Source organism: Neovison vison, chromosome 6 (genome assembly GCF_020171115.1).
Source record: "Neovison vison isolate M4711 chromosome 6, ASM_NN_V1, whole genome shotgun sequence".
In the NCBI taxonomy this organism is placed as follows: domain Eukaryota; kingdom Metazoa; phylum Chordata; class Mammalia; order Carnivora; family Mustelidae; genus Neogale; species Neogale vison.
Genome location: NC_058096.1, coordinates 218424993 through 218437217, shown reverse-complemented (window position 1 = coordinate 218437217; position 12225 = coordinate 218424993). Strand labels below are relative to the sequence as shown.

At 50.6% G+C, this 12225-nt stretch overlaps 1 protein-coding gene across 4 annotated transcripts in view; it reads left to right on the top strand.

Moving 5' to 3' along the window:
- The window catches only part of INSR (insulin receptor), a 128601-nt gene that overhangs the window by 69926 nt on the left and 46450 nt on the right, over positions 1 to 12225 (top strand). For all 4 annotated transcript variants that reach the window (XM_044254305.1, XM_044254307.1, XM_044254304.1 and 1 more), the window contains one exon: positions 8704 to 9025. In XM_044254305.1, the coding sequence (XP_044110240.1) occupies positions 8704 to 9025 (322 nt within the window). The remainder of the gene's footprint in view (positions 1 to 8703; positions 9026 to 12225) is intronic.

Sequence of the window (12225 nt, the reverse complement as noted above, 5' to 3'; positions counted from 1 at the left end):
TGGGGGTAGGGTCCGAGAGAGCTGTGCCACTCCCCCCTGGCCTCCAATTTGGGGGATTTTGCTGTGTGACCCTGGAGAGCCGCTCCCCCTCTCTGGGCCCCCAGCGAGTGAATCCTGGGGCCAGGGCGCCCCTCGGCCATCCCAGGCCCTGCCACGCGGTGACCCGATCTCCTCCCGGGCACACGTCCAGCTCGCGAGCGGCCCAAGTGGTGCAGTGGCTGCTTCGGGCGGCCCTTACACTCGGCTTCGTCTTTTCTTGAACTTTCCCCAAAGTTCCATTCTTTGCAGGCCCGTCCTGCAGGGTCTGCATCCTCGGGAGGGCCCCCCACCCCCCCAGCGCGGACTGCCTGGCGGCGGTCACGGCTGGAGCACCAGTCGGGCCGACCGAGCCCCGCGCGCCTGGGGGCGGGGCCAGAGCTCCGGCAACACGCCCGTCTATTGGCTGAGCGCGAGGGCGGCGCTGCGGCCACCGCCATCACCTGGCCCAGATTCCACGGAGCGGACTGCACCTCGGGCTTTGTGCAGCGCGCGGTTGCCGCTGGCTCGAGGGGGGCGGGACCTCGCCCGCTTTCGGCCCGCCCGTTAGGAACTATACACACGCAGATGCCTGTCACCGACCAATCCTGAGGCTGCTTTAACGGGGAGCACCCCCCCCCATTTCTCCCCTCCCCGCTTTTCTGGCCTGCGCGCACCGTATGTCTTCTAAGAGCTTCGCAACCCGATTCCAAACGCATCTGGAAAACCTATCGGTTCGCGCGCGTGGGGGCGGCATTGTCTGGGAACCGAAGGGGGAGCTTCCCTGCTTCAAGGACACGCGTCCTTGCGGTTGTCGCTTCTCGCGGATCACCGACTGGAAAGGGCGTCTGTTGACCGCCGAGCCGTCAGAAGTTTGCCCCCGGCCTCCTCCCCACCATTAAATCACCGAGGGGAGGAATTCCCCGAGTCAGTGCTGCCCTAGCTCGGGGGCTCGGGGGCTGGGCGGGGTGCTGGGGGCTCGAACCTCAGCAGCCCGGGACCCAGGGCGGGCGTGGGGGAGAAGGTCTGTGAATGGAAACCGAGTAAATGACTCTACAGAGTTTATAAAATTCACGCTTTCAGGGAGAGCCACGGGGCCCTGTGGGGAATGTGTCTGCAAGCCCATGACGCAACTGTTCCGTTTGGAAATTTCTGGAAAGCAGTAATTTTGGGAATAATAAATCTTGAGGTTTTGCCCACCCCCCAACTACAGGCTTTGGAAAGAAATGTAACAAAATGTTATTAACATATGTTGTACTCTGGAAACATAGTGGCTTCTTTCCTTTGGTTTTGTTTTGCTTTTTACCATATAGCTTCTTAATTAAGGAACACCAAACCGATTTCAACTTTAAAAAAAGACAAAGGGGGAATAAAAAAGGTGGCTGTCTTTTTCTAAGCCTGTCGTTTACAGTGCAGCCCTGTGCTAGTCTTTCCCACTATTCCAACCTTTAAACCTTACTTTGGATTTATTTTCACCTTTTTGTTTTGATGTAGTTTTCAGGTTTACAGAAGAGTTGGCAAGAATTGTATCCAGATTCATTGTTTACATCTTACTGGACTTATTTCTAAAGCATTTATTTACATGTATTATATACATATATTTGGTTTTTTTCTTGAGTCTTTTGAGAGTCAGTTGTAGGTGTAGTGGGCCTCAACTGGTAACTTTTTATTGGCTTTCTAAGGACAAGAAAATTAGCTTGCATGGCGGCAGTGCAGTGAGCAGAATCAGAAGTTAACACTGAGGCAATATTTTAATCCACGAGCTTGTGTATAAATCTTATCCCAGGAGCCAGTGTTGTCCTCATCAGTACTATTTTTTCCATGCCCTCTTTTCGATCTAAGACCACACTTCTTACTTAGTTGTTTTGACTGTCGGTTTTGTAATAAGGCAAAAATGATCGAAGAGACCATTGTATAAGCTCGCAGTGATGTCAGGCGGCTCTTACATAGTTGTACTGGGGTAGTTGGGGGGTAGAATTGTATGGTTAATCAATAGTATTTATTAATTGTCTACCAGGGGCTTTTAAAATACATATTTTCAAATAGATGTCAGTTTTTAAAAGGGTATTATACATACATAGCAAAAACCAAAAAACAAAACCAAAAAAACCCTACCAAATTTGCTGATATGTAAGGGTGTCCTACATACAGTCTGCTCCAAGCTCATTCCCTTCCCCAGTTTTGGGGCACATTTCTTGTGTCCCTTTCAGAGGGACATATGTCTCATTTGTCCTTTTCTCTCCCCTCCCATCATTCCCATTTAAAGATAATAATTTCTGTACAGCAGAATCTGCCCTCTTTTGGTGTAAAGTTCGGCGAGTTTTGACTGATACATACATTCACATGACCACCACCTTTGTCAAGGTACGGAATGGTTCCATCATCCCCTCCCCCCTCCCAGATCCTCTAGACCCTTTTCCAGCCCCTCCTCAGTTCCAGCCCAGTGATGTGTCCCCTGCCCGGACAGTTTTGGCTTTTCCAAGATACCATGTAAATGGAATCATAAAGCACGTAAGACTGGCTTCTTGCACTCAGGACAAAGTGTTTGAAATTCATCCACATTTTGTGGTTGTTAACACTTAGGTGACTGCTCAGTGGGGTTCCTTGTGTGCAGGTATAATGTTTATCCATTCTCCACTCCGGGGACAATTGGATTGTTTCCTGTGTTGGGTGATTATGAATGTAGCCACTGTAAACATTTAAGTACAGGTTTTTGTATGAACACCCGTGACTTATTTGTTTTCCATTTCACCTGAGTAAACCCCTACCTAGGCTGTGTGGTAAGGATAAGAAGGGCATGTTTAACTTTATAAGAAACTACCAAACTTTTCTAAACCAGCTGCCGTGTTCTGCCTTTCCCACTGTTTGGGTCTTTCCTTTCTCTACAAAGGACTTCTGTTCTGTAGACATTGCCCTGCCTCTTTCTTGTTTCACTTACTGCTACCTTGGAAGTGATTCCAACATCAGCGTGCATGGAGCTACATTCTTTTTTGCAGCTGCAGAATATTCCACGCCTCGATCCCCCGTAATTTATTCACCTGGACCTCTAGGTTGTTTCCAGTCCTTTGCTGTTATAAACCCAGTGGGTAATGTCCTGTAGGGTGAAGATGACCCTTGCCCAGATATCTGTGTACACAGAGTCTCTCTTGTCTGCAGGGTGATTCCTAGTAGAAGAGATAGTGGGTCAAGTTGCATTTGCCTCCTTTGCTTTGAGTCACCTCTTCTTAAGTAATTTCTGGAGATCTCCCTCTAGGGGAGGCATCATTGGGGGCGGGGAACATCACACTTACTCCAGAGGAGCCAACCAGAGGATTCGGACATAGCTGCCCCACACACACCCCCACCCCCATACTCCATGGAGTTATGTAGAGTTCAATTATCAATCTTCTCAACAGGGCATAGTGGGAAAGCCTTTTGAGGTCAAGTTTCAGGAAGGTTGTGGCTGCTTCTGCTAGTGTAACTGGAGGCCAGGGGCTTGGGAACCTTTAGGGAGAAGTGAGAGGGAATTGGGGCCAGCAGTCCAAAGTAGCTTGTGGGGGGGCGGAGAGAGGGATGGACGAGGGACTTGTGTGTTTGGAAGAGGAAGGCCCGGTGCGTGTTGTCTCTGGAAGGTCTGGGTGGGTGGATGTTTCTTACACAGCTTGCACTTGTCCGGGGAAAGTGAGCAGCCCCTGGACTGCTTGGCATTTTCTCAAAGAGACTGCCATTGTCTTTGGCAGAAACAGCCTGGGCGGTGGCCCTTTGAGCGTGAGCTTCTGGGACTGTGTCTAGGTCTGGGACTCGGTCAGTGTCTGTGAGAGGGGGCCAGTGGAGGAGCGCGGGGAGAGGAAAGCCCTCCATCTGGTCCTTTTCATCTTGCAGAACCTGTGGTTTTCATTATTCTTCCCGGGGAGGGGTGGGGGCCCGTGGCTGGCCCAGTGGCATTTCTATTAAATAAGATCAAGTACTTGGAAACAGAATGGGAGACACCCGGAGGTGGCTTATCATTATCAGAGCATAGTCTGCAAAAGTTAAAAACACAACTTTTACGTAAAAGGAAAAACAAAAAAAAAGCCAGCAAAAGAACACTCATCAACACATTTCTTTTAACTCTTTAGTAAGGGGACCCGCAGGATGGCAAAGCCAAAGGGTTTGCTGTCACTGAATCAGGATTGCGAAGTTGGATACAGGGCTGTTTAATGTCCTCTGGGGCCACAACACTGCCATTTCTGGGAGGTTGTGTCTTCTGGTGGATAAAAATCATTTACAGCGTGTCCATCTATGAGATGACATCGGACTCCCTGGGAATCTAGGCGCTGGTAGGAATAGTAACTCGATCCCGGGTATGTTTCCCTGAGCAGGGACTGGCCAGCCATCCAGCCCCTTGCCTGCTTCTCTTAAAGTTTTATCGGGCACAGCCGCGCCTGTGTGTATGCGCACGTGCACGTAACTTCTTTGGGGCTGCTTTGTGACCCTTCACAGAAAAAGCTGGCCAGGGGCTCTGCTGGGGAATGAGACGACTCTTAGGTGGGCTCCAGCATAAAATTGGAAACTCCTGTTGTCAGCTTCCGGGCCCTGTGTGCAAGTGTTGAGTGTTTTTTCTTGGCATTGTCTAGGCCGGAAGGCTTATGTGTTTGGGAAGTTTTTGTTGGGTCTTTGCTATTGCTACTTTTGAACTCAAGGGCTGACCCTCAGACACAGCTCCAGCCCAGGAAATAGAGCCCTTCCTGTTCTCACATGTGCCTTCCCAGAGGGTCGGGTCTTTGTGAGTCCTAGATAATTGTCTGCCTTAAATATTGCTTCCTGCCATTGAGCCTCCGCCCTGGGTCCCTGCAGACCGATCATTCATAACAACGACGATCATAATAACAGGACCGGTAGTAGCCAACTTAGAGCAAACCCGCACCTTGATCAAAGAATCCTGTGCTGGGGCGCCTGCATGGTGGTTGAGCATCGGACTCTTGATCTTGGCTCAGGTCTTAATCTCAGGGTTGCGAGTTTGAGCCCCACGTTGGGCTCTGTGCTAGGCGCGAGTCTCCTTAATAAAAAAAAAAACAGAACAAACAGCCTCCCCCCTGTGCCCCAAGAATCCAGTGCTTTATCCGCGTCATCTTGTTGAGTTGTGAGACGTTAAGGGACCATTATCTCCATTTTACAAACCAAAAAACTGAAGCTGTTGCTTCTTTAAGGAAATCTTTATGGTGTGCCTGTTGAGTGGTGGGTGCCGCGTTGCCCAAGCTGAGGGCAGATTGCTTCTTCCTTGATGCGTGGACCCTGTGGATGGCCACAGTGATTCTTTATATCCGGAATAATCAGATTCAGAGCCCAGAGATCTAGGGGTTGGCTTTGGCCCTGATGCTTCTCAAAAGGCCTGTGGTCCTGCTTCTGTGAAATACGTCCTTATTCATCTGCCCCTCTACTCCTTACTCCTAACCCTGCTGGAGTCTTCGTTGGAATTAAGTGAGAACTACTGGCCTTTATGTAATCCCTAAAAAACCTACACGGACCTTCTCCCATCACCTGCCTTGCTCCTGTTATAGCTGCTTTGTTCTGTCTGGGTCCATGGCGTAAAAAATCAGAATATGCACCATGCATAGATGCTCCAGGTTTTGCATTTGTGTGTAGATTTTCATGGTATTTGTGGAGCACCTGTAACTGGGGGTTGGATCGTGGGTGCATCCTTGAGCCGGTGGCTAAAAATGGGGTACTTGGACGTACTCCAGTGTCATTCCTTTTCCTCCTCTCTAATCAGAGGTGTCCCTACGAAACTCGAGCTGGTGCACGCCCCGTCTTAGGAGTGGGTGTCCTAGGAGCCGGTGCTGTGAATGGTGCAGACACATCCTGTCCTCCAGCCTTCCCTCTAGACAGATGGTCAGCAAACAGCCAGAGTAATTTTTGAGAGTGATAAATACTATAGGAAAAATGTAATCAGATAATGTGTTAGAACATGGTTGAGCTGGGGGGAAGGGACTTCCAGTGGGGAAGTCAGGGAAGGTCTTTCTAAGGTGCTGGGACCTGAAGGACAAGAAGGAGCCAGTCATGGGAGGACAGTGGGGAGGGCACTCCCGCCAGCTGGAACAGCAGATGCAAAGGTCCTGAGGTAGAAGTGTGTGTGTATGTGTCATGTGAGCAGCAGTGGGGGGTGGGATTGGGGAGCAGGAAGAAGATCCAAATGGCTGCTGCCTGGGGCTGGGAGAAGGACTCCAAGAGGCCCAGGCTAGACCACAAGAGACCTCTGGGCCTTGTCAAGGAGTTTGCTCTCATTCTCTAATCCTCTAGTGTCCAATGCAAGAACCAGTAGCTACCAGTGGCTGGTGAAATTAAAACTGGAATACAAAGAAAGGTTTAGTTCCTCAGGAGAAATTGGAACTGTTGTGTCCTCTTGGTGGGAAAGTAAAATGGCACAGCCACTGTGGAGAACAGTATGGTGGCTCCTCAAAAAATTAAAAAGAGAATTACCGTCTGATTCGATAGTTCTGCTTGGGTGTACACGCAGAAGAATTGAAAGCTGGGTCTTGAAGGTCTTCGTGTATCCATGGTCTTAACGGCATTATTCGCCATGCCGTAGAGGTGAAAGCAAGGCACTTGCCAGTTGGTGGATAAATGAATAAATGAAATGTGGCATATACACACCGTTGAATGCTATTCAGCCTTAAAAAGGAAAGAAATTCAGACACCTGCTACAGCACGGATGGATCTTGAAGACCTTATACTCTGTGAAACAAACCAGTAACAAAAAGACCAATAGTACATCATTTCATTCCCCACTCCCGGGAGGTCCCCAGAGTGGATGGTGGGAGCCAGACACTGGGTGGGTCTTGGGGAGTCAGTGTTTTTGTGTGTGTGTGTGTGTGTGTGTGTTTAAAGATTTTATTTATTTATTTGACAAACAGAGATCACAAGTAGGCAGAGAGGCAGGCAGAGAGAGGGGGGAAGCAGGGTCCCCGCTGAGCAGAGAGCCTGATGCAAGGACTCGGTACCAGGACCCTGAGACCATGACCTGAGCTGAAGACAGAGGCTTTAACCCGCTGAGCCATCCAGGTGTCCGGGGAGTCAGTGTTTTAAGAGAGACAGAGTTTCGGTCTGGGAAGATGTGAAAGTTCTGGAGATGGGTGGTAGGGATGGGTGCGGGACAGTGTGAGTATACTTTGTACCGCTGAGCTGTGCCCTTAAAAATGGCTAAGATGGTCAATTTTATGCTTCGTGTATTTTGCCACGATTAAAAAAAATTAGTTCCTCATTGCATTAACCACACACAAGAGCCACAGGGGAGAAGTGGCTGCTGTGTTGGACAGCGCAGCTGGAGAACGGTCCTGTCCTCGGAGCAAGTTCATCAGGCAGCGCTGCTCCTGTGTGAATGCGGCTCCAGGCGCCCCTTCTGTTTCCTGGAGCCAGTTTTGGGGGCCCAAAGTTGCTGCAGCAAAGCAGCAAACTGAGGGCTTGGGGTCAGTAGCACCCCCAGCTTCTGGGCTGTGTTTCAAGCCGTGCAGAGTGCATGAGCGAAGAAAGCAACTCCCAGAACGGGCAGTGCCACGGCCAAGGTCTGTCCGGCCTCAGGGAAGCCATTTGTCCATGGACAGATTTGCTGACAGCCTGGACAGGGAGGCCTGATGCTGAGGGACCAAAATCAAGGGGTGATCAGGAAGGGATGAGTAGTGAGACGTGGGGAGAAAGGGGATGGGTCACAAGCTGTTGCCGGAACTCGGGGCAGAGTCCAGCATTTGGTGGACAATTCATTGAGGGGGACCAGAAACTCCCCTGGCCACGAGATCAGAGGGAAGCCTCTGGTGTCCCCATCGGCGGGACCTTCTGTTTTCTTCCTGTTCGTTATCTTCTTCAGGTTGCAGCAGACACGTCCCCTCCCCTTACTTCCAGCCCCCTGCTGTGGCTTATATGATTGCGCCAGTTTAAGTAATGAACCTACCTCCTCCATTGGACCCTGTGCTCCGGAAGGAGGGGCTGTGGCCACCTTGTTCCTTGTTCCTTGGCTGGAGCCAAGATCGGGGCAATCAGATGTCTGTTGAATTGACAGATGACCTTAGGGTAACTTGCTCCACCTGCTCGTACCGTGGTTTCCCTATCTGTAACATGGAGGCAGCGGCCCTAACACTGTCTGTGTACACGGATACCGCAGAAGCCCGCTAGAACAAGCTTGCGAGACCTGACTGTCGGGTTTTCAGGGCATTTGTCAACCAGCTATTAAAGAAGCGTTATGAAATGTACATGATACAGACTTACCGTGAACGAATCACCTTAAAAACAAAAGCAATAAATACTCAGAACTCACCGTTTCTGATCGCCTCGTCCATTTTTCGATTAGGCTCTTGGGTTATTTGCTACTATTGTAGCCATCTGGTGGAGAGGCTGCTGAAGGCTGGGCTGCTCCGTGTCTCTCATCAGCTCCCCGTTGAGCAGCATTTTGTTGGTAGCTTTGGATGGCCCGAGGAGGGGGTGTTGACACCAGGGCGATGTGCAGGAGCCGTGTGAGTCAGAGCCTGTCTGCCTGCCTCCCCAGAGTGGTCTTACACACTTGCGAGCACACCGCTGGCCGGGGGTAGTGGGGCTGACTTGGGTTAACAGTCACGCCTGGCGTGGAGCGGTAGAAGGGAGACCGTTGCTGGTTTTCTTTTGCTTGGCTTGCTGTCCCTCATCCAGACTTGCGGTCTCTGCGCACGGCCCTCGCTGACCGGCTGTCTCCTCTCCCTCCAGTTTGTCCCACCATCTGCAAGTCACACGGCTGCACCTCGGAGGGCCTCTGCTGCCACAGCGAGTGCTTGGGCAATTGCTCCGAGCCCGATGACCCCACCAAGTGCGTGGCCTGTCGCAACTTCTACTTGGACGGCAGGTGCGTGGAGACCTGCCCGCCCCCATACTACCACTTCCAGGACTGGCGCTGCGTGAACTTCAGCTTTTGCCAGGACCTGCACAACAAATGCAAGAACTCCCGGAGGCAGGGCTGCCACCAGTACGTCATTCACAACAACAAGTGCATCCCCGAGTGCCCCTCTGGTTACACGATGAATTCCAGCAAGTGAGTCCTGGGTGCAGCTTCTGGGAGGGTGGGGGGAGGTATGGAGGGGGCGGGCGGCATCTGCTAAAACTGTGTGAAAAACTAGAGCTAACTGGCATCGAGCGAGGAGGCGGCTGCCGAGTAGTGATCTGCTTGGGTCTGTCGGAGGCCGTCTCTGCCTCCTGGTTTGGTCCTGGCCTTTGGAGCAGGGAGTCGACGAGAGAGTGAGTATTTTCCCATCTTCTGCACCATTTTTTTCCCTGCACCATTTTTAAAAGTTTTTTCTGTGCTTAGCTTGGGGGAACAGAAGACAGAAAGACAGGAGTCCTTGGTCCCCCCCCCTCCCCGCCTTTGCATGTGTAGGACTTTCCCCAGCAAAGTTACAGCTGAGGGCAGAGCTGAGTTTTTTAGGTTTTCTGCCTGCTGGAGCCACTAAGTATGGGGAGATTAGCCTGGAGCACAGGGAGGAAGAGACTTTGGAATGTCTGAGACTCTTCCCAGGACTTTGGTGCACTTTGAAGGACAGCACCGTCCAGCCATTCCCTAGTGTTCGGGTGAGGAATATGGTGCGAGTCAGATTTCCTACACACATCACAGGCTTTTTGTTCACGTTGTTAAGCTTTTTAGATGAGCTATTTCGGTGTCTCAGGGCTGTAACCAAGCTTGAAAAATCTGTTTCCTGGTTTTTGTGTTGAGGGTTTGGGGAAAAAAAAAAAAAAAACAACAACCCACCCCACGAAACAACAACAACAACAAAAAAAACCAAATCAGAAACAGACGCACGTCAAGGGGCCTTGAGCTGATCTGCTTACGTAAAAAAATCTTCCTCTGCGGACTTGAGAATTAGCCAAGCGAACGTGTTCTGGTGGGAAATTTTATTTCCCCGGGTGGAGTGGGTGGGAAGGAAAACAATCTTTATTTCGGTTCCTATGAGCCTCTCTCTGAGTGTTTGTCAAACCTGCAAGTACAACATGTTTTGTTTTACTTGTTTTTGATAAAACCTATCAAGTGGCTTTGTTGACCAAAAATAGGCTTCTATAAATCACCTTTGCATGCCAGACAGAACCTTTTTTTTTTTTTTTCCCCCCTGGCTAGTTTATCAGTCAGGTTGGAAAAATGACCATATTCCTTTTGATTCATTTCTGTTTTTTGTTTTTTCTCCATGTTTGAAATAAAACATGGATATTAACGTCTTCCGGCGAGATGTTTGTTTAAAAGACACTGGCTTTAAATAAAAGGTATTTTTTTTCCCCCTTGACCGTAACTGAGACCTGAGATGGAGAGGAGATTTCTTTGATGTGCTTGCTGACGGGACAGCAGCCCCTCGAACCCAGACCCCGGGAAGCTGGCAGCCTGTCCTGTGATGTCTGGGACCTTTACTGAGGGAAGAAAGGCAAAGTGAGGAATGCCAGTTAGAACTTGCCATAGCAATATTTCACTTTGTTGGTTTAAAAAAATAAAAACCAAAAACAAAACAAAACAAAACAAACCCCCCAAAACAAACACTAGCTTTTCCTTCCAAAGCTTTTCTTCCAGAGCTTTTATTTGCTGAAAGACTTTAGTGCTCTCACTGTCTAATATGGCTTGATTCCAAATAGAACCAGATAGGTTTATCTGGGAAATGGTTTCTGATGGTTTTGGAACAGAGGTCTGGGGAGCCCTGTGATTCGTTAGAGAGCCTCACTGTCTGGGGTGACTTGGGTTCCTGGTGGGAGCACCGGGGTGCTCTTTCCTGGAATGAGGAGGGCTTGATCTGTGGGATGAATGTTAGAGTGTGGTGGGGGTGGGGCATCCCTCGCCCCCCACCCCCAACCACCGAATGATCTTCGCCTGCCATACAGGTCCCAGCTGAAAAGCCCCGTCCCTGTTTGACTGCCCCGTCTGAACGAACGTGCAGCCACTGCTTGGCCCATTGCACAGTTTTCACGCTTTCCCCAGCATTCACCGCTAATTGCTATCTTAAGTGCCTTCGCCGCCTGACCGTAGGTTTCACAGTGTATCGGTGAGCTCTGTCTGTGTAACAAACCTCCCAACACTTAGTGACTCGAGACAACACTCATTTCTGATTTGTAATGATTTCCGGGGTTGACCGGTGGTTTGTCCAGCCTGCGCTGCACCGAGCCTCTCCTGCCTCCAATAGGCGGCCGAGGCCTCTCCCGGTGTGGTTTCTTAGCCCAGCAGCCAGCGAGGGCCTGCCCCAGTGTGCACGTACTTTTCCCCTCTGTTTGCTTTAAATTTGTTAACGTCCCATTGGCCAAAGCAAGTCACGTGGGGATTCTCTGAATGGGGAAAATGGCCAAAGCAAGTCACCTCCAGATTCTCTGAAGGGGGAGTACCCGCACTTCTTGTTGGGATGGGCTGCAGACCACTTGTGGCCTCGTCATCTCCCACGGGGAAAGTCGGTAGCCTGTTTCCTTCACTCCTGTATGCCTGCGGCTTAGGATGGGCGCTGGCAAAGGGCCAGATAGTAAATACTTTCAGCTCTGAGGGCCATATGGCCTCTGTTGCAACTATGTAGCTCAGCCCCTATAGGGCAAGAGAACCATAGATGATACGTCAACCAGTGGGCGCGGCGGGGCTCCTGCATAATGGTATTTACAAAGACAGGTGGCTGGCCAGATCTGGCCTGCGGGGCCATCATTGGCCGATCCCTGGCCTAGAGTATCACCTGTCACCTTACAGGTGCTCAGGGAGTTATTTGCAGAATCAACAAAAGAACCCAAACATTGGGTCCCTGTTCCACTTCGGCCCCAACTGTTCTAATGTCAGCTGGGTGTCTGTGGGGCAGTTCGGACCCCAGCCACCCACAGTGAGCATCGGGCTGTGCCCTCCACAGTCCAGTGCTCGCTCCAGATGCCAGCACGCTTCGGGGTACACGGGCCACCCACCCTTCTCCTTGGCTGGCTCTACATGTAGGGATTCTCACATATCCTTTTCAGGTTCAGTAATTTGCTAGAACAGGTCACAGTACTTTAAAAAAAAAAAAAAAATCCATACCATTCTGTCAGTCCCGAGCCCGTTGATGGTAGCACCCTTGGTTAGGGACGCGGGCAGGGGTCGGCCAGGAGGTACACGTCGCTCATGGAGAGCTCCAGACATTTCCCCGTCAGGGCCCCTGTTTATCGCTGGGCCGGCCCTTGTGGTTCTTCCTATGATCACTTGACGCACTTCAGCAAAGACTATCCGGGAACTTTGAGAAACGAGGGCGATGACTCATGAGT